Raw genomic sequence first — 21,880 nt, 5'->3', positions numbered from 1 at the left:
AAAAAAATAGTATTTATACATTCTTTCTTAACCGAGTATGCCCGGGATAAGCCAAAGAATAAGGAGGAAATGCCTTATAAATCTGTAAAAATCTAATCAACACAAGTGGTATTGACAATACGGCACTGGATCGTAATAATCAATTATAAATAAATAAATAAAATAACATTCTTTCTATTATCAAACTATGTGTTGCGTGAATTAAGCTTCTAAATTAGAACAAGCTTCAAAAATGAATATAACGAAAAGACGAATAATTTACCAAGCACAGGTTCGACAGCTGTAGAAGGGAAATAGGGACGGGAAATAGGAGAAAAGGGTGAGTCTCGTGATATCACCAAAGACATTTTTTTCACATATCAGAACTGTGACAGTCGCGAGCACTAGACACAGTTTTGTTCGTTTTGTCTCAAAGGAATCGCGTCCCGCATGTTTGACATCGCTGGTGTACAAATACGCATCAGAGACTGGGCGCCTCCATTGCAGCAGTGGAGAAATTGAAGCCATTAGAAAGATTTGTTTCCATTTAATTTTTACGGTTGTTTTTACCATTTGTTTCACATTCTTTCTTCAGTTTTGTGTTTCATTCTTGTTTAAGCTTTCATGCAACATTAGTGACGTATTCCACTTTTACGTTCAATTTGTAGCGATCAAGCATTATAGCAGGAGGCATTTTCTATACGTAAGATGTCGGCATGATGGCCCATTAGGCAATGTCAAATCGAATTATCGTTGAGGGTGATTAATACACAGACGCGAATTGCAAATGTCAAAAACATTTTTTATATTTCAGTATATGCTTTGATCCGTGAAATATTCAATGCGTTGAAGCACTTAAACCTCTTATGTTTTGATAAAATAATATTTAAAAAATGCTATGAAAATAATTATAAAGCCTGCCGCTCAAACATGATGTAATTTTCGTGGATTGTGAATAGAGCACATGAATATTATATTTTAGATTTATAGGAATATCAGAATAGTGGACCATTACTCTCTTTTCAAGGTCACTTCATTCTGTAGTTGTTTCCGTTACTCTTTAAGTACTTGATGAGAGTTGCAAATCCTAAGACCAAAGACTTGAGAAAGTTGTTTTTTACTCGAAGCAGAACATTTGAAGCGTAGTGTGCGTTAGTGTCTTAGTATGATTCTGAAATTCTGACATTAGCTTCCATAATCTTCCCAACCGAACCGTGGTGAGGACTGCTTATCCAACTACGTGGTATCAGAGAGTCTAGTAAGACATTCGATGGCCAGCGTGAGGTCGTTAAGCCTAGAAGAAGAATCTTCAGCAAGAGCTTACCTGAAATATCTAACAGTGCTAATGCAGTGATATACAAGATAAGCGGCTTATTTATTGAGCTTTTTATTGAGTGTCATAAGATGTTAATATTCGCGACAGAAGTCACTGTCAAAGAAATACCGTATGCTTGAGAATGCGCTGTTAATGCGACTTTTTGTCAATAAAATATTTGTATGCTGGAGGTTAGAACATGGTGGAGGCGTTAGCGGCGTTGGACACGGCAGTTCCGCCGTTCCAAACGGTTAATCTTGACTGGGTCTGGCCGAAATGAGGAGTAACTATCCAATTACGCGGTACCAGCAAGTTTAGTAAGCCATTCGATGGCCGGCGCGATCTAGCGGGTCGTTAAGTCAAGAAAAACATGAGAAATACCTTTTAAACTCAAATAATAATCTTATTTTATACTTGTTCATAGTTGTTTGTATAGACCTATATAATGAGCAACGAAAGAATCATCGTCTTTCACCGTGTTATTAAATTTTTAATTTTCATGAGATACAACTTATCGCTTAGACTAATCAGAAATGATCGAAAACAATGGAATGGCACAGGGGAATGAGCACCAATTGCTGATTCTAATGGTTGGATTCTAATCCGATTTCGATCGTTCTTTCTTGCGTTTCTGGCGCAGAACTGTTCGTCCAGTTGTAGCTAAATTATTCAGTCAAGATAGGCAGAAATGGAGGTGGTGAGCCATCATAGTGAAATATAAATAAATTAATTGATAAATAAATAGGCAGAAATGGTAGGCCAAGACCTCACGAGGTTGTTGTGCCAAAGATGAAGGAGTAAAAAAGAACAAAGTTACAAATTCTTCTAACTCGGAATTTTGAATTCTCCTGGAAGATGGTGACCCACTCGGGTTTGGCGCCGGTTTACACACTGGAAGATCGATTACTGAGTCACATCCTAATCGTTTCCCTGCACGTAAAACTGATTATTCGGCTATGGGTAAAATGAAATGAAGGGAGACAGTAACGAACGGCCAAGTCCCTCCGAGGCTGTGGAGCCAAAAAGAATTGCAAAGCTAACACATTTCTCTTAGCCGGGTTTGAGAGAAAGATTGCCCGGCGCTATAAAGGCGTTATAAAGCTTTACTTGCAATTCGGTTATGGCATGAAAATGGCTTGGGATGGCCGATGGCTTTAAAACATGGGAAAAATAAATTAAAACGTTTTTAATAGCTCATGAGAATTTCATAGTTAGGAACAATATCGATAACTCTTACCTGAGGATATGTAACGAAAGGCTTCGGATGTATTGAAAAGAAGAAAACCAACGCAAAACAGACAAAGCCAATTCTAGATAACCGTTGTTTACTCAAAGCTTTATTATTGGTTTGTATTCTATTTGTTCAGAATCTTTGATAGCTATGCTCCGGGGTGTTACTGTTGTTGGGCGAGAGCCTTTCTTGTAGAACATGCGGTATTAGTACAGTTGGGTTTGTGTGTTTTTTTTTACATTCTTTGCTTACTATATCTTAATAGCGGAACATTTAGCCGTTTAATTTGATTGCACATTGATTCCTGGCGTGATGCTGATCTTATTGTACAAACAATACGTGTACTTGAGTGTTAGTACACAACAAAACAAATGCCAATACACAACTTCCATGGTCCTAGCGTCCTTAACTTACACTTTGCTTAGATACACATTTAGGATAAATTCATGTTGTACGTATATCTCGTTGTTGGACTAACCTTTCGCATCACTGCGGGTAACATCGTTGTCACTAAAATGTCTTTTTACTCATATTAACACACGCCATAGATGCAATACACTAGCTTGCTCGTTCTGCATCTCTACCACCGTACTTCCGTTGCAATTATTATTTATACACTTCTCATAGATTCCTTTCCAGCTCAACTAATGTCCCTTACAGTCTAACAACATAACAACAATCTGTTCACAGAAGCACCGGAATGAATGAAACGATTACATGGGGCGTATGAGTCGTATTTTGGCACATTATTGCAATACACTTGCACATTTTCCAGCGTGAAGTTTATGTTGCATGATGTTACGATAAAAACAAATCGTCTGTTGGTCATTAAGGGTTCCAAACACGACAGTTTTTGTTTCATAATTAAACTACCAAAGTGCACCGTTTACTTTAAACAAAAATGTTCTTTTTTTGGGTTTCATAATATGCAGCAAAAATCGTACGATGATAAAAGAATTCAAGATGTAAAAATGTCGTTAGATACTTGAGCCGGCTCGTTTTTGAAGAAATCTTTGCATTAGTTCGAAAGCAAGAAAAGGCCAAAGGAACTTTCTTCTCTGAACATGACGGTTTTGAACAGTTCGTTCATACCACCAGCACGTCGTGCAAAAGTTTTTCATTTTCTCGAAGTTGGTTCTACGAACGGGCAAATGGTTGGATGATTTAGTGCGCGCGCGAAGAATTTCTTTTCCGGGACTTCTTGTTTGCTTTCTGCCGGTTGCAATGGGGTGGCCAAATTGTGGTCGACAATTGTGGGGGCAGTTGGCAAAAGAAATCCAATTATCGTCCAAAGAGTAATTTCGAATGCATCGTTTGGGCCGACGCAGACCAAAAAATTAAAAAAAAAGTCTTCAAAAATCGCATTCAATTTGTTTCACAAGTGCATTTAAGGGGAAAGAAATTTTCCTCCTTGTGGAATGCATCATTGGTTATTATCTGTGCAGTGAATGGTATGGATTTTTTTTTTTATATTTTGTGGAAATTTATAATTCTTTTTCTACAAAATTTTCCGGGCCACAAAAAAATTAACCTAGTATAATCTCGTTCAGTGTGGGTTCTATGGTTAAATATTTAAATATTGGTACAACTCGAATGCGCGCAGTATACAAAACGATATTAGTTACGAGGTTTAAACAACGATATATAAATTCTTCCTAACAGTTTATGCTAATACAAATTATGCTTCGAATCGGTATTACTGATATGTGATCGTAAATGCCTCATTTCTCACGTGTTTCTGTGCCTTCCAACAGTCTTAGTCCAATTATGCAAGCCTACAAATTTATACACATAAGCATTTGGGTGTCGTGGAAGGATTTTTTCACAATAATATTGCTAATGATAACCTCTCACCTTTCCGCAGTGTTCCCTGATGTTATCGCTCGGTATTTAGAGTGGGGTCCGAACATTCCGAAACTTTTTTTTTTGTAGAAATATACCACACTTTTTACTTTATTCTTCGGTATACTGTAATCAGTAGTAGGAGATAAAGCAACCTATCGACTGTAGCCTAATGAGAAACACGTAAGCTCTAGGAGGTTTTGTGCTTGTTCCAATAAGCCTTCCGACGATATCCATAATTGCTTGAGCCTGACGAAGAGTTGCTCTGGTATGTGTTATAAACTTAATCAAGACCAGCTTCCTGCTTTCGCGAGTGCCTGCGCTACTTGGTAAGGTTCGTTCATCTTCCTGGTATACGATTGTTGGTACAGTGCGGCCTTCTTATGCTTACAGTGCCATTCCATTGAATATAGGATCGTGTCATAGATAAATGGTCTCTACTGATGGTGCCGACAGTGACGGTGGAGATATGCTCTTTGTCAAGTAATGGTAATCTGCAATACAATTTCACACTATCTGATGACGGGATTGTGCAGTTGTGCTTTCTTCTCATTTGGCTATACGTTGCGTGTATATGATGTCAATGACTTCACCGTTACAATATAGTTGTATAATTAGTATATTTCTGTGTATATGTATATATATATTTGTCATTTAGTATATATATATGTTTATAAACCCTGCATTCAGTTATACGTGTTGAAATGGTTGATCTTTTGTTGTATTAGCTGCGTTTGCTGTTGCATTATTTTTTCGCACTACTTGTTACGGTTTACTTGCTTGCCGTTTGGTTTGCCAAATTGAACATCAGAATGCTAAGCCATTTTGCTAGCAAAACATTTCTCTATCACTTTGCATGTGTGTGTATGTGTGTGCTAAAAGGGTTAAAGAGCAGGAACCTTTTATGTCCCGTGTCCAACACTCCAACTATCAGTGCATGAATATACATACTGCACACAATGTTGGTCTTAGTTTACAGGGTACATTTTGATTGCTAGTTATTGTAAGCTAATTCTTACCAAAAGTAGCATACCGGTGCTAAAAATAATGGACAGAATATTGCATGTTGCTGTGATGGCACCTGTGTGATAAGGAAACAATTATTACAAATGGTATATAATACGATCTACTGCAGTACTGAAAGTAAGATGTAACATTAAAGTTTGTTTTTCATTGTTGTTCTTTTATTATCTTTGTTTACTGTTTAAAAAAAATAAATTTCGTTAGCAAGTTAGCTTTTAGCGCAAACGTTGATTTTTGCAAAAATAAATAAAATAAAAAATCTGACAAAAGTTACATACCTTGATTGTTCCGATTAGTTTCTGGTGGCCAATAGATGATATTAGTATCGAACGATTTTTGCTCGGATCGATCAATTTCATTAAGATTGGAAGAGTATTTAGAGTCTGTGCAGGGGATATAAAGCAATAAATAAATGAGAATAGTGCAAAGCAAAAGAGAGAGAGAGAGAGAGAGAGAGAGAGAGAGAGAGAGAGAGAAATGGATTTTGTTAAGCAAGTAGTCACTCGCTAAGTGGGCAGCAAGTATATCGCTTGGGCGTACAGAAAGAAGCATACATGAAAACTTCCGTCACAAATTAGAGTGAGATTTAATTCAATTACTTGCCCATCTGAGAGGAAAGCCCCCACACGACACGATGGACCCAGTACCGTTTGCCGGTAGCGTTCAAGTGCCCAAGTCCCCAAGCTGACCCTCTAATGATGCTTCACTTTGCACATACTTACTTTTATCAACCACGTGCCCAGAATAAGAATTCGAGTGCTGCCCACCGTGATGATGGTGAAGACCACCGGCGGAATCGTTGAGGTTCCGGTTGGGCCAAAGGTCGGAGTAGGATTCGGTTGTCGGCGGCCCGGGCGATGTTGTTGGAGGTGTAGACGCTACAAGAAGATAGAAAGCATATGACGTTTTGAACAAAACGCGTACGTAACATACCGTAAATGGTGTACAGTGTTGAAAACCGAAACATTTTGCTAGGTACAATGAACTCAAATAAGGGGGAAATGATAAAGTTATTTTCATTCTGTTAAAGCACATATTCCCCTTTGACAAATAAGTTCTGAATTGAGGTTAGAAATGAGTCCCACTTATGTGATTACTGAGCTGTATTGGGGTTAGCTCGTAACAAGTAGCTTGAACAACAGAATACTTTGGGTTCAGCACATCTTTCTCCTGGTCAGTTTTTCTTGAACTCCTATTTGTTGTATGATGAACGTGGTGAGTTGTGAGAATAAGTTTTTTTTCTTATTTTTTGGAATGTAGGAATTTGGAATCCAGATTGGATTTACAATTGCTATTTGATAATGGGGCAAACATTGTTATAAACCATTTATTTCGAAATCAGACAGATATATTTGCAAAAAAAGGAAAAATATAAAAAAGCCTGGAAAAAAATCCTGCTTGGACAAAAGTTCTTCAAGATTTCAGGAATCAGCAGCTTGCAATGTTATTTATTTGTTTTACTACATCTCACAAAACAAACAAAAAGATGACTGCTCTACATACACATTTGTTTGATAATAGGACATATCAGACATGTTTTATTCAAATGCCCCAAAACCGTAAGTGCATTACGATGGGATTAGTGACGGGTCATTTCCCCACTTTACGTTATGCTGTCTCAGTGCCGGATTAGATAGCATTATGATATTTCATTCTTCACTTGCGTGTACCTGCTACCTTGAACTGAAAAGGAAATTCAAAAATTGTAAAGAAAATGGAAAAGTCTTGAATGGGAAAGTCCTGCGGAAGAAAGGAAACCCGAAACACACGCACACGCGCAAACAAAAAAGGCCGTTTTCTGCTCGAAAAACACGGGACAAAGTTCAACGGAAATACAAATGATCCATCCATCCATCCATCCTAAATGCTTTGTGCGGTTTTACGGTGCACGAGCTGTTGCTAGTGGTAGTGCAGGAAGTGGCTGGTAGCATCATTTGAATTTCCGCTTACGACGATATCCTGGTCCGGAGATTTGTTACGGCTCAACGGTATGATATCTTATTTTATTTATGATTGGTTTTCGTCGGCTAGCTGATGCTGCTTTCTCAAAACTTGTGATTTGTTTGTTTTTTTTTTTTTTTTGGCAACTACCTCCACACCCATAACTCCGAATATGAGCTCAGCAAAAAAAAAAAATTAAAATAACTTAAAGTTATTACGCTTAAGAATGGCGCTCATTTCTTGGTGACTTTTTGCCACGTCAAATGACATCGCTACCCAGGTATTGCAAGGAAGGAGAGCATTGACAACTGCTTTTGGGGGGGGGGGGGAAAAAGTTGTCATCGCCCACCAATAACGTGGACGAGGCGAATGGTTCAATTATTTTGCCATTTTCGCTAATAAATCAGCCGTCGGTGACTTGGCTGCTTTTCGGTGCTATTTGACACTGTCTCAAATGCCGGCTTGTGCAGCTGTCGCAATAGAACAGCGATGATGACGATGACGAGGCTGATAACAATTCCATCTCGTTTGGTTGCGTTGTCTGGTGGTATGGGTTTCGCTCTGGCTTCACACACCTTCACCGTCTAGGATTCAAATTGTGTTTTTCGTCCATCGTCCCTTTCTTTTCGTAGGCGAAGATTGTGTAAATCGTTCCAACATTCTGGTTCGTTTATTTCTTTTAGTTCGCTGTTCGGATCATCTTACCGGCTACGAACTACGGTTGATGAAAGATGAAAAATCCACCGTTCCGGAGCGAAACGTCTCGGTCTTGCAAACCTGACCGGAACTGTGAAGGTCCCTCCATGACACGTTTCACACTGCTCCACTCCTTTCTTCTTCCTCTGTCTGCTCATTGATCTTGCAAAAGGTGGAGGGTTCTTTTTTCATTTGCGAGGGTGAATGGATCTTTTTAAGGTATTCGTTTCAAAATTACCTGCGTGTAGTATACGAAGTTTGCTAGTTGTATGTGTTTCTCTCTATCTCTTTTATTTACGTACGCTGCTCAACGTTTCACCCACGGCATGCAGCATTTTCCATCGTCACCAGGCGGGTGTGGATGTACGGCAGAATATTTATAAGCTAACCGAAAACCAACGTTACATTGCCGGTTTGGAAATGGATAGACCGAATAAGAAAAGCTTCCCAGCATGGCTGACGGTTACGACGGGGATGCTACGTCCGGAATATAAATCAACTCCCATCAAGATGTGTGACGATGCCGGTTGGTTTTTACTGTTGTGTAAAAGGTGTGTAGGTGTGTGTGTTGGGAAATTCGTTGGGGAATGTTATTTTTTGCACGTTAGTGCAGCACTTCAACTAATCGCTGTTTCACACCGTGGGTCGTTTGATTGGTGGCCTTATGAGGTTTGACGTGCCATTTACGACTGGTTGTCAACGATGTGTCGGTGTTTATGCATTACTTTTTTTTCTGTATCGTCTTTTTATAGTTCATGTCTCCATTATTCTTAGGGTATGGTTATTAAAAATATCTTCATGTGTTTACCTTTACTGTGGAATAATTAATTGTCGATAAATGGCACAGTAACTTGATATTCATTGATCATTATACATAGCAAATTATGTTATGAATGCTTCTGCTGCTAATACAAAATAGAATGTAATACTGCAATTTAAAGCAAAAAGCTAGAAAACAAATGATAGAAACAGATAAATCCAAGGGGTTTCCTACTTAATGGTCTGATGTCAAAGTGGTTACCCCTTTTTTTCCTTTATCATATCCTTCACTGTATCTTTCATCTGGTGAAGAAGTTCGGTGTTGGCAAAGATTCCCGGGAAAGGCAGAATTCCGAAAAAAAACCTTCAAAAGGGTGTCCAAATCCGCAGCAATCACCGTCAAATAGGGACGACTGGTAGAACGAGTGTGGCTGCTTCAACCCAAAAGTGTAGACAGCTGTCGAAATGTAGGTGGAGCAGCAGGGCTAGGATGCTTTTGAAATTATCGACGGTTTGACGCAGTGAGCCAAACACACAAATACGAATCGCCCAGTGACAGCTTGCTAGTCGAAGCGAGCTGAAATTATCCTTTCGTTTTGTATTGTTGTGGAGAACGGTATGGTGGCAGGAGCGGATGCTTTCTTGTACTTTTGTGTCTGTGTTTAACATCCTTTTTTTTTGTTGTTGTTGCTTTGCTTCGTCATCCCGCGTCCATGCTGGTTGGAACAATTTGAATAAGAAAGAAAAATTGCACCCCTTTCGAGCATCTGTGTCGAACGACTTTTGACCGCAGCTCGAATTACAGTGTAGCTTGCAGATGTGGGAAAAGGCGTGCCGGTTACACACCCATTTTCTTTGCTTGTTGTGTTGCAAAAAAAAAAAAGAAAGCTTTCTCGGGTGGGTGGTTTGTGCCGGAGGCAATGAAAATATCAAAGTTTCTTCGCTTCGCTTCGCCCAAACAGTGTAGTTCAGTGTCGAGCAGCAACGCAAATGGTGCTGGTTATTAGATACTTGAACAGAGAGGCAATCACGGCCCGTAAGCATTATGGGGAACAAAAGTATTGCATTACAGTCTTTTAGATGTTGTCTAAGGAAGATGATGAATTTTTGACTCGTAAAATTTAACTCCATATCTTGCCGCGGTGTGCATAAATCAGGAAAGGTCATTTGCTATAACTCTTTAAATAACATCTGAGGAAACGAATGGAATAAATCTCAAAACACTCATAATAATATTCATATTATGCAGAAGCGCTTTGAAGCGCTCTGAAGTATTATATTCATCGTTACACCATGCTCGAAGTGAGATGTGTATTAATATACTTTATTACGTACTAATTGAACACACACTTCAACTACGATTTCCAAAGTAAAATTAAGGTTTGCTGTAAACATAAAGTTATGGTTAAAGGGTCGTTATGAGCTGTTGGAATACTCTCATTATCTAGTCCTTGTAGCGCTTGGAAAGATGTTACGATGCCGACAGTTTGGGAAAATAGTTTATGGGCGCACGTCGGTGCAGTTTCAACGATCTGGTACAGGAAAATATTGCGAAGACCAAACTTCAAATTGTTAGAGGCAGAAGTCATGAATCATGAAGTCATAGTACGCATAATCTGGAGTGTGCTCGTCCTACGCTTCGGTAGAATGTTCATAAATAATTATATTACATAGTCTATGAGCACGTTCGGCAGACGAAACTCTACCGGTTTGTGGTTGTGCTAAGATGCCGAACACTGTTTCGAGTATGGTAGTAACGCACTGAAGCTAGCATGTGTGATGGATTATGTGGCGAGTAAAAATGTAATAAGCTCAATTAAAATGCAGCAAACCGCATGGTATAAACGTCGTGCTACGTCCGTACAGACTAGAGTAACATTAAATTCCCGAGGACTGGTTCATCGAAGTCACATAGCTGCAGCTATCTTTTATAGCAAATATCATTATCGTTGTTTGCAGTTAGTTGATAGATGCTTCTACTGAAGACTACGAGCTCACAGCGTTTGGTTGTATTTTAAGATGATGTAAAGAAAATTACCCAACAAAATTGATTTAATGTACATTGCTTGCTAGACAAGGCAGTAAGTTTACTTCATTTTTTTTAGATTCAAAACCTTTAAACGACAACGTTAAAGTTCATTGTGTTGATTACCAATACAAACACGCTAACAATCGTCGTTTATATTGCATGAAATTAAATTTGAAAGCTATTTTCGAGCAATCTATTTCTTCCCGTGCACACTCTCAATTAATGACTTTTCATATTTGATGACGGAATAACAATATGTTCATTAACGTACTCTGTTTTGCTACCCCTGAGCCACAAAACACGGGTGGCAAAAAAAAGGTTCTTTGGTGGGGGAGCAAAAAATCTTGGTAAGCGGAAGCATCCTTTGTCAATTCAATAGGATGAGTTCTTTTGGGGTCGAGTAAGTCAAGAGTGATAAATCATAAATAAGAGAGAGAGACTCTCCAGGCGAATTAAACCGGCAAGAAGGTATAGAAGAAAAAAAAATGTACACAAAAAAGTGAACTGCAAAGAACGGTTTATTATGCAAAGGGACAAGAGGCATATCGGAACAGCAGCAAGCACACACTTTCACCGGGGCAGCTGAAGGTGGGAAGCATTGGATGAAAGGTGAGTTCGTTGATTATGGTTCATAATGATGCAAAATAAGGTGTTCATTCGACCGTCCTCGGGATCGGGCGGGCGGTCATTCTTGATGATGAATAGAAAGGGGAGTTTTTGTTGAATGAAGGAAAATTTACTTACAGCTGTTTTGGAACTGAGCACAGCAAGAGAGAAGGAGAGAGAGAGAGAAAGAGAGAGCGAGAGAGAGTGGTTGAGATTTAGATGAAAATTTTACTGCATGATTCCCAGTACAAAAAGGAACGCAATTACTCTAGCGGTTTTCTTAAAACATTTTGTGAAACCATTGCTGTACCAAAATATAAAAATTTAAATAAAAACTTTAGTAATATCAGTGACTGTACGTTACCCCCATTGGCGTATGATGTGTCACGTACTTGAAAAACATTGGAATTATGCTATCAATATGCCAATGATATTTGAGCCAAGCGCAAATTCCACTTGTGACAGAAAGAATGGTGGAAGATTTTATGCATGAAACGTTTGAGCCATTTTTCTTAAAAAAACCGACATGGCCACCACAATTTCTGGAGAGCGTGAAATGGTTGTCTCCTGCTCCTGCCCGTTTATTCCCCCGTTCCGGGGCAGTCCAAACGAGAAGATTGCGATTCCGTCACAGATTGCAGGCAGCTCAGGAACGAAACGGTGCAACATACCGGAAGCCTGGGTAATGCGCTGGAAAAACATATTTTTATTGAAGCAAACAATGTACCGTACAATGGTTGAATGAAATATGATTATTAAGAGTAATAATGGAGAACCCAGACGACGGCCAAGATGACGACGACGGAGACGACAACGATATGGCTACGATGATGACGATGATGATGATGATGGTGATTTTAAGCGCAGCTAGGAGTGGGTGGGTGGCTCCGGAAAATGGATGGCCGCGCAAAAATAACTAAAGCACGCTTCGTTTGAATTCCGTTCCCAAGGGAAGGAACGTACCGACCGAGGCCGGGGTGAGGCTGCACACTTTGGGAAGGACGCATAGATTTTCACCACTCCACTTTCGGCGCCAAGCAAATCAACGATAAAAAGGCCATCGGATGACATTCCGTTCGCGGGGTTGCGACGGTTTTGTGGTTTGCCAGTTGCCTGAAGGCATTGTTGAGGTTTCACAAACAATGACTTTTCGGTGGCTAACTGCCTGACGATGCTTAAACTTTGCAAAATTGTCGGGGGTTTTTTTTTTGTTTGCTGTTGTTGTGTTGTTTCCCGTGCAAGGTAAGGCTAATGCTTTGTTGGGCTTTGGTGGGTGGAGGAATTGTTTGGCGGCAGTTTTAAATTATGTCGCCATAATTAATTGATGCTGTCCGAAATGGATTCGATTGAATGAGGGTACACGATGTGGGTGGTGGTGTGTTTGATTGCAAGTAAATCATTTATGAATTTCCTTTTGTTGGGAAACGTCTTTCGGCCTGCAGCCAAACAAGCAATCGCTTGTATTTGAATTAGGAGGAATTTTACAAAATGGATTTTTTTTTCATACAAAATTTGAAAGTACCCGAAAAGGTAGAAAGTGTGCACATAATTAAAGAAAAGAAAAAAAAATAATAAGAATGAGACGTTGAGAATATTTCAACATAAAAGCATAATGGCAGCTTTGGTTCGCTCGAATTTGCAGTACCAAAAAAACATGTGTTGCCGGAACTGTGAGAAATTACTTTTAAAAATAATATAACAATTAAACATAAACCAAGTATGCCCGGGATAAGGCAAAGAATAAGGAGCAAATGCCTTAAAAATATGTGAAAATCTATTAAACACATGCGGTGTTGACAATACGGCACTGGACCGTCATAATTAATTATAAATAAAATAAAATAAAAAGAGGACAATTAAAAATATTTAGGAATTTACAAATAATTTCTTAAATTTACAATTCTCTACAAAATAAAAATAGAAAACAAATGAAATTATTATATATAATTCAAAGCAATTACATTCGCTCCAATTTTGATGTTTGACTTGAAATTTTGTTAAATAAAATGTTTCTATGATCAACAATTTATTGTTCTCTATGACAGTGTTACGATTGCTGGATCCCTTAAAAACTGCACTGGAAAACTCCACCGATGATTCTACTTCTTAAGCATGACTTAGAAATACACACATTTACCTCTATCTTACCCAGCGCATCTAATGGCCAGTGTCAAGTGCAATTTGTTTTGTTTTCACATTTGGCTGCACTCGAAAGCAAACTGCCACTTCTCAAACACACCTTCCAATGCATCGCACAAATATGCTCTCCACATCAACCCTACAAGAACAAGCAGGCATGAAGTCACTTGGTAGAATCTTTGATATGAACAGGTTAGCCTCCCGTACGGCGGACCACCTGGTGGTGCAAATCATGCTCGCAAGAGCTGGTTTCGGCATATTTGGTCATAAATAATGATGTACCTCTCGCATCCTGATCCCGTTGTTCCTTCTCGGTAACCGATTCATCCTATGGCAAATCTCGGAAACACACTCAAATGCACGCACGAGGTTCGGTAAACGAGCAGTGATGCTGGCTTTTGTGTTTTTGTGCTGAATAAATAATTATGCCAGCTATAGAGCGTGGAAACGTTTGCATAGGGACTGGCTTAGTTTGATTGTTCTCGGTTTTGTGGAGTTGGACTGAGGGTCATCGTGTTGGGAAAGATAATCTAAGGGATGCTGGGTGAAAAAGGCAATGGCTCTGGTGCTGCTGCTGCTCCATCCGGTACTTCTGGTAGTGACTCAAACACTAGAGGACCTTATGTTCACCATTCCCAGTGGCATAACTTAAGGAGGAAGAGCATTCTTACGTTGAGATTCATTTAAGAGCATGATTTCAAAGTCATCCCACTAGACCATTTTCGAGCGAAAGGATAATTTTTCACCCAAAGCGTTGAGTTGGAACTGTTGTGCATGATGCAAGCCGGAATCGGGTGCGACCGATGCTTGGTTGCAAAAGCGATGGGAAAACTTAATGAAAACAATCTCCGATAATGGTTTGCAAGCGGTAGGTGAAGCATTTTACATTAAGTGCCACCGAGCTGACTGCGGGTACGGCAAGCAGTAGAGGTGTCAACTTTCCGGTGAACGGGAACAGGTTCCGAGCGTTCGGTTGGCAGACGAGAAGATCGGCAGTGGAATGCATTTCATAAAACATAATAGCTTCAATTATTGTGCGCTCAATGACAGGTGTTTGAGACTTGGGGCGAGAGTCAGGAATTGTGCAAGTTAGAATTTATGATTTAATAAGTGTAATTAAAACTGTCAGCCAATAAACGGCGCTCTGATTTATGGCACAGTTTTGGGTGAAATGCAACAATGCGTTCGTTGCTTATTAAGGGCGTGTGCGGTGTGTTTCGTCGTGTTAGAAACACACTGCGGATGTTTAGCTTCATTTTTTTCTGACGGTATTTATATGTTTTCTTGGGTATGGTATTTAGATGTAATTTGTAGCGATTTCTGAGCTTTTGACAATAAACTAAAACGTAACACAGTACCGTGTGCAACTCACATTAAATGTGCGAGAAACACGTAAATCTATTAAGCACGGTGTTATACTCACTGTAAAGTCTAATTGTTCCATCGGTTTCGCCGCGGGGATTCTTAGCAACACACTTGTACGTCCCGTAATCCGTTTGCTGGATGTTGTAGATGTGGAGACGCATGTGCGTCTTGTAGACTGGCATTCCTACGTTTGACTCAGTTCTTAGGTGTTGAGTTGTAGAGGTAAAAGATAAAACATAAATATTAGATTGAAGTAAGTGCAACGCTGGCAAAGAACGATTGTATAAATGCTAAACCACGAATCGTGAATTAAAAAGCATGAAGATAACGTAACTTACCGGTACTTCTTGGAGTCATGAATCATGTGACCGTCCTCTCGCGTCCAGTAGTTCAGCGATGTTGGATGTGCCTCGGTGAAACATTCCAATGTCACGTTGAAATACAGTGGAACACCAACCAACTGGTGTGGTATCCACAGCATCGGTGGAACTGTAGAGAACGAATCAAGACGAGAATGGAGATTGAAATTTAGATGAAAAAATAAGACGGAAATGGGAAACAATTTATGGACCAGTGTTGTTGCTGTACGTGGATGGAAATGAACGTAGCTAGAAGATATATTCGAAAGTTAGTCCACTGATTTGTTGGTGGTGTAATTCTCTGCTCAAACGGGCAGTGGGTGTAGTAGCATCAATAAGCTTCCCTAGTAACTTGAAAGGTGTTGTCGCTTAAAAATGATGCTCACGTTCATCAAATGCATCAGTCTTGGAAGGAAAACATAACTGATGTTGTCCTCATATTTCAGATCCTTTAAAAAGTACCATTCATCTTTGTCATGATGATAGGAGCCGTTTGTTGGTGAAGCTAGTAGTGGTTTCGACTGCATTTTATAAGGACAAAACACACAAAATGGGCATGAACTAATGGCACTTTTGTTTGTTAGATTCCACTTTATAACTGCTGGTTATCAAGCTGGTGGCGTATCATCAACAACTGTAATTGTAAAGTAAATTAACTTTATATATGAGGTGTGCAAATAAATAACGGCCGTTTTTTCATGAGTTTTTTTCTCGTGGCTTTTTTATTTGTAGAAATCGGGTTAATCAAAGTATTGGCCATTATTATTTATTACTTTCTTCCTTTCGGGTAGATCACGGATTCCTTTTCGGAAAAAATGATACGTTTTTCGACGCACTCGAGGTATCCAACCAATTCTGGATCAGTTCATAGGAGGAGAACTGCTGGTCAGCCAATCCATGTGCCATGGATCAGAACAGATGGAAATCCGATGGTGCCAGATCCGGTGATAACGGAAACATTATCATGCAGCAGAATAACTTTGTCGTGGCATGCTGAGTATTCTGGCCGTTTTTCACGCAGTGCTCGGCAAAAATTCATCAATTGTTTGCGGTAGCGTTCACCAGTGATTGTTTCTTCCGGTTTCAGAAGTTCGTAGTAAATGACGCCGAGCTGGTCCCACCAAATACTCAGCATAACTTTCGAGCTATGGATGTTTGGCCGAGCTGATCATTTTGGGGTATGACCGAGGGATCCCCATGATTTTTTTGCGCTTAGTATAGCTGAACAAAATTCACTTCTCGTCCTCTGTCTCGATTCTGTGTAGGAACCCCTTTCTGTTGTGCCGCTGGACCAGCTATTCACACATGAAGAGTCTATGATCAATGTACCGCGGCTTCAACTCGTGTATCCATTTGCCCTCCTTCTGTATCATGCTTAACGCGTTCAAACGTGATGATATAGCCTGACGAGTTATACCAAGCACGACTACAAGCTCGTCTTGCGTTTGGCAGTGATTTTCCTCCAGTAAAGCCGTCAATTCGTCGTCGGCGAACGTTTTAGGCCTTGCTTCACGTTCAGAATCCTCCACGGCGAAATCGCCGCTTTGAAAGCATCGAAACCAATATATATATTGTAGCCATGTTTATAGCACACTTTTGAAGTTTTGGTGAAGCCAAAGAAAAAAATAACATTGCTTCTTACGCTCATTTTCATGTTGTATGCCCCATTAACACAACCTGTTGGTCGTCACAAAGTAAATAAAAACTCACCCGAATGTCAACCACGTGCAGGGGGTCGAGATAATGGTGCTTAATAAAGCGTGATGATTGATTAATTGTACTTTTCGTTTCCCATCTTCATTGCATATCATGCCAAATGTGTCAATTAGTAATCGAAGCTCCAATCAAAATGGTCCAGTTCCGGTTCGTGCCCCCAACCGGTTCAAAATTTATGCGATGTGCAGCTTTCGGGGCGGCTGATGGAGATAACTTAAATGATCTGTACCATGACTGCTATGAACTTATGTGACTGTCGCGTAACACACTGATTATTCGGGTGGGATTTGATACCGTTAATCATGCCACGTTGTGCAAAAAAAAAAAGTATAGTATGAACCGTACACAGGGGAAAATGCTCAGCTATGAAATGAGCTTCCGTTGGAAATTTTTTGTTTTTTTTTATTGTGATGTTACACTTATATTTTGCAGAAAATAAGGAAGCGAGAATGAATTTGCTAGCTTCTTTTCGGTGGGGGTTTTTTTCCCAGTGGCCCTGTCCACAGTCAATTCCATGGTCGATGGTTCAGCAGTATGCTAGGGGTTTTGGTTCGGTAGTCGAATGAATGAATTTTTAATGCCATCCACGTATTTTATTACTTCCGAAGGGAAGACGCGGGGTCTCGGTGGATCAGGTACGGTGTGATGTAAAAACGGAAAAACCCAACCAATTTTTGCACACCATTCGTTAAGGGTTAGCAGCAAGTATCGCGGAAGACAGTGGCGGTACAGAGTACAGTGTGTTGTTCATGTAGCAAAGGACATGATGTCATGGGACGCAGACGGGAGCAGACAGTAAAAATCCTTTTCAAGTAAAAACGAGTAAAATCCGGTTCAAGTATTCGGTCGTTTTTATTTGCACCCATAGGCGGTACTTTTACGTTTAACCTTATCATTTTTTCCATTGGATTAGCACTTGTATATTGTCACCTGCAGGCAAATGCAGAAGGCGCCATGATACCAGCATTCACTATGTGAAAGCTGTGATGATAATGCTTTCACTAAAAAGTTTCTCGCAAGAAGTTGTGTGAAGTTCAAAGTGCATTTTCAGGGGTTTGTTGAAATAGGCTGCTCTTGAGATAAAAAGTAAATGAAAAAAAAAAAACATAACAAAACAAACTTTCCAAATGCAATAAAAAAATTGCAAGGACCAATTGTTGTGTAGCAAAAACTCATCTTAGAGTTTCCAAAATCTGTTCATTTGTTTTTATTTCCATGAGACCTCGATTTGGTTGTCCACGGACATATTCGGCCATCGGTTCGATTCGCGTAGCACATCTATGTTCTTGGCAAACAAAAAATCACCGTTTGAAAGCAGTTCCCAAGCGAAACACGTCACAAAATGGGTGATGATGCAAGCAAACAGTATTAAAACGTTTTAACTTGGACCGATATTTGTCTTTACCCTTGGACAAAACGAGTTGATTGCATAGAGGACGTAAATGGAAATTGAATTTAAATAAATCCGCCTAACCTGTACCGGATTGTAGGCGTTCGAGGGAGTGAGTCAAAATCCCGAAGTACAGATTCCATTGGTGTTTGGATACCCATTGCAGTGTCGGGTCTATCGGCAAGTCTCGGCAGACGTAGCCATGTGGTGAAATGTCAGGTATCTAGGGACAAGGACCAAGCTGTGGCTATCCTGGGCGACGTGTCATGCGGACGATCATGAAGTGAAAGGTTAAACCTGGTGTTGAGTGGATTCAGGAAGGTGAACTGATACGGTTGAATTGATTGGAATGTTAATAGCAACTCGTACTAGGGTACTGCTGATTTCACTGTTGATTCATTGAATCATTCCTGCCGATTAGGCCACGAAGGATATTTTTTTTTGTTATTTTACTTCAGGTGTGAAACTTTATGTTTATTTTATATTTTTTTCTTGTACGATAAGGACATACGAATGTATTTTATGAACACTGATTGCGTTATTAAATGTTTGTCTTTGAATCTTGGTGCATAAAAACAAAGATTTCGCGAATTTTATATTAGCATTTGCCTGAGAGGTTACACTTCAGTTGTCCGATAAGTGCTTTGGGTTATAAAAAGAGTGTGCTAGCTTCACCTGGACAATATGCACACAATTGTCGTACAATTTTTAACGCAGGTGTATTACAATGCAAGCCCATTAATTTGCTTTCCCAAAATGTAAAGCGAAAAAGGTACATTCCAAGTGTAACATCGACTAATCAGGATTACAGTTTTACAAAATTCCACTTGCTAGCTATACATCAATTGATTTTGAAGACATTTATGCTACCTTTGCTTCAGTTTTGTAATGAATGTTGTCTAGTTATAAAAAAATATGCAGATTTAAAAATTGCCTGAGTGAAAATAATTTTAAAAAAACCTTGATTAATGCGATAAATAAATATGAAGAGGCTCTTAGTGTGTCACTTACTGTATCAAACCAAACAAGTGAAAACAGATTAGAGTTGAGCTGACTGGCAGTTGGATAGAAATAAACGCCGCAGATCGAGATTCGCTCTAGGGCCGCATACATTATTCGCTTGCAGCACACGACAACACGATAGGCAACGCCGTGAATGACTTCAATGCAAAGCGAACAGAAAAGAGCACTTGGACACAAATCGATATAAGGTATGGTAGTATGGCACGGTTCGGTTAGTTATGGGAACAGGTTGGAAGCCAAGTATGAGGGATAAAGCTTAAGCCTGACAGCGTAACGGAACGAATGCTGAACGTGTACGATGGGTAGCTATTTTTCGCTAAAACCTCTCTAAAGATAGATGGATCGCTCGATTCGGAAACAGGTGCGTGGAATGGCAACCAACCATCAGGTTGAATCCTTCACACCCACGACGCGTCCGTTTCGGAGCAGGACTGCAGCGTGACTGTGACGTTGGCTGTAGTTTTCGCCAGCCGACACATTTCAATGAGGAATTCGACCGCCGAACGTACGCCAGGTTCGGTCGTAACGTCACGCCACGAAATCCACATCCAAATGGAACCCCTGCCACGAAGCATGGGATGCAAGCGTGTGGCGTTCTCTTTTCAAACCACCTACCTAATGGTGGATAAAGTCGTGGGTGATGAAATTGGGGATAGGCAGAGGTCGTTGAGTGCTTTAATGGCTTGTTGGCTTAAGGCTTGTTGAGAATTTTCGCAATGTTCGGAGTATAAATCAAGCTCCTTCATTCGTCAAACTGATGAGGCGTACATGGTGTAAGGTGATGCACTGTGTTGTCTAGTGCGAAATACGGAAGGCAATCGATGGATGTTTTTTTTATTCCTTTTTTTCCTCGTTGAGCGTAAATCCTCGACCGTGGCATAAGATATTCAAATTAGGATTTGGAGTTTCTTTGCTAAACCGTGCACCTTGTTTATATGGCTGCAAGTACATGAGTTATTCGTTGATGTCTTAGACCGTAAACATTTTAAAATCGCATGTCATGTGTGTGTTTTGAACAATTCTTTTTTGCAAGGAGAAAAATGCTTATAAAAATGGCGCTTTAAAAATTAATTAATGACAAACCTTTTCATTCGCAGCATAAGCAAACCAACATCAAACGAAATAAGCAATATTATTGCACATTTGTCTTGTGCATTGCGATTTTTACCCTCAGCCAAGATTGTGCTTGGTGTAAACGAAATTTAAAGCATAATGTTCGACAAGATTCCGGACGTGTTTTATGTTTAGTAGATGCGCTTTTTTTTGCTTCTACAGTGTACCCACACGCAAAAGTTCATGCAATTTCTTATCCCACTTGCCCTTTTTCCATTCATGCTTTTTTTTCCTGATGGTTGGTGTTAAAAAAAGAACTTTTCACAGCATCGGTTGGTAGTGGATATCCAAAAACTTCAAAAATCAACGGTTTCTTCTGATCTGCTACCGAGAGGGAAGCGTGTTCATAAATATTTTATTGCTTCCTCTTCTCTTTCCATCGTACTGCGAGGGCTTGCTCGGAAATTGCTGAATCTTTTCATTGCGTTCATTCTCGAAGATGTAGGATTTCGACACTGTCCAACAACCACAGCTTGAGCAAATAGGATCTCTTCAAAAAGTTGTTTTTTCTTCCCTGCAGCGCAAAAACTTCACCCGCTCCAGAATCCCTCAGACGCAAGGAGGAAGCAAGGACCGGCGGCGAAGTACTGTGCGCACGACGGTGGCTGTGTTTCTCTTTTGATGGGAATTCAATTTGTTGGGCGTGATGATGGTTGTGTGAAGGGAATGTTTCCAAAAGATCCACGCTAAGGAGGACAGTTTTGCAAAGAAAATCGGCCCGAATGCATGGTAGTGGAGTTATGTACGAGTAGAACTGTCAGGATATACCCCAGAGGAGAAGTTGGGAAAACGTGTGTTACGAGCCCTCTGGGGTCATCAAATCAGTGGGAAACGGAACCACTCGATATGTCGGGGTGAACCTTCGTTATCTTCAAGGATAGCCAAGCCGACTACTGTTGAAGCCGTTTACGAGCGAGGAAATGCTTTAAGTGGCCACATCATCAACACTTTACGGTTCAGCCGTTGTGTGTACTCAGAGTCCTTCCCCAGAGGCTTTTCGGTTAGGATTTGTGGTTTTGTGGTAGCAAAATGGGCGCCTTTATAGCATTATTAAATCGATGACGGTTTGATTTTCATGAGACACTTACAGCCCTTTCGATGGTCCTTTAATTTATGTCGTCGCAGATCTCAAGAATGTCCAAATAACAAGGAGGAATATTTTAAATCAAATATCTAAAATGGAAACATGGAAAACAGGTTCCGAAATTATCCCTAAACTAGGTTAACAGTATTATGTCCGCTGCCCTAAAAGAACCTTTAAGGAAGCGAAGGCTAGCCTGAAGAATGAACGCTAGCAACAATTATGCACACAAAATAATCCAATGAAAATGGATGCCCTGAAGCTGGAAGAAAG

The 21,880-nt window shown here is 40.0% G+C and overlaps 2 protein-coding genes across 2 annotated transcripts in view; both read right to left on the bottom strand.

Annotated features, from left to right (window-relative positions):
• LOC126565158 (Golgi phosphoprotein 3 homolog sauron) overlaps nt 1–21,880 on the bottom strand; it is a 175,074-nt gene that overhangs the window by 24,183 nt on the left and 129,011 nt on the right. The gene's annotated exons all lie outside the window — the stretch shown is intronic.
• Nucleotides 5,350–21,880, bottom strand: part of LOC126564682 (lachesin-like) — a 48,462-nt gene continuing 31,931 nt past the window's right edge. Inside the window, exons 6-10 of the mRNA XM_050221768.1 lie at nt 15,264–15,414; nt 14,984–15,126; nt 6,113–6,268; nt 5,669–5,773; nt 5,350–5,448 (exon numbers count right to left, since the gene is read on the bottom strand). Of these exons, the coding sequence (XP_050077725.1) occupies nt 5,366–5,448; nt 5,669–5,773; nt 6,113–6,268; nt 14,984–15,126; nt 15,264–15,414 (638 nt within the window). The 3' untranslated portion in view covers nt 5,350–5,365. The remainder of the gene's footprint in view (nt 5,449–5,668; nt 5,774–6,112; nt 6,269–14,983; nt 15,127–15,263; nt 15,415–21,880) is intronic.

The sequence above is a fragment of the Anopheles maculipalpis genome, chromosome 3RL (genome assembly GCF_943734695.1).
Source record: "Anopheles maculipalpis chromosome 3RL, idAnoMacuDA_375_x, whole genome shotgun sequence".
NCBI classification, from domain to species: Eukaryota; Metazoa; Arthropoda; class Insecta; order Diptera; family Culicidae; genus Anopheles; species Anopheles maculipalpis.
Note: the sequence above shows the minus strand (reverse complement) of the source record. Positions and strands in the feature narration are given on the sequence as shown.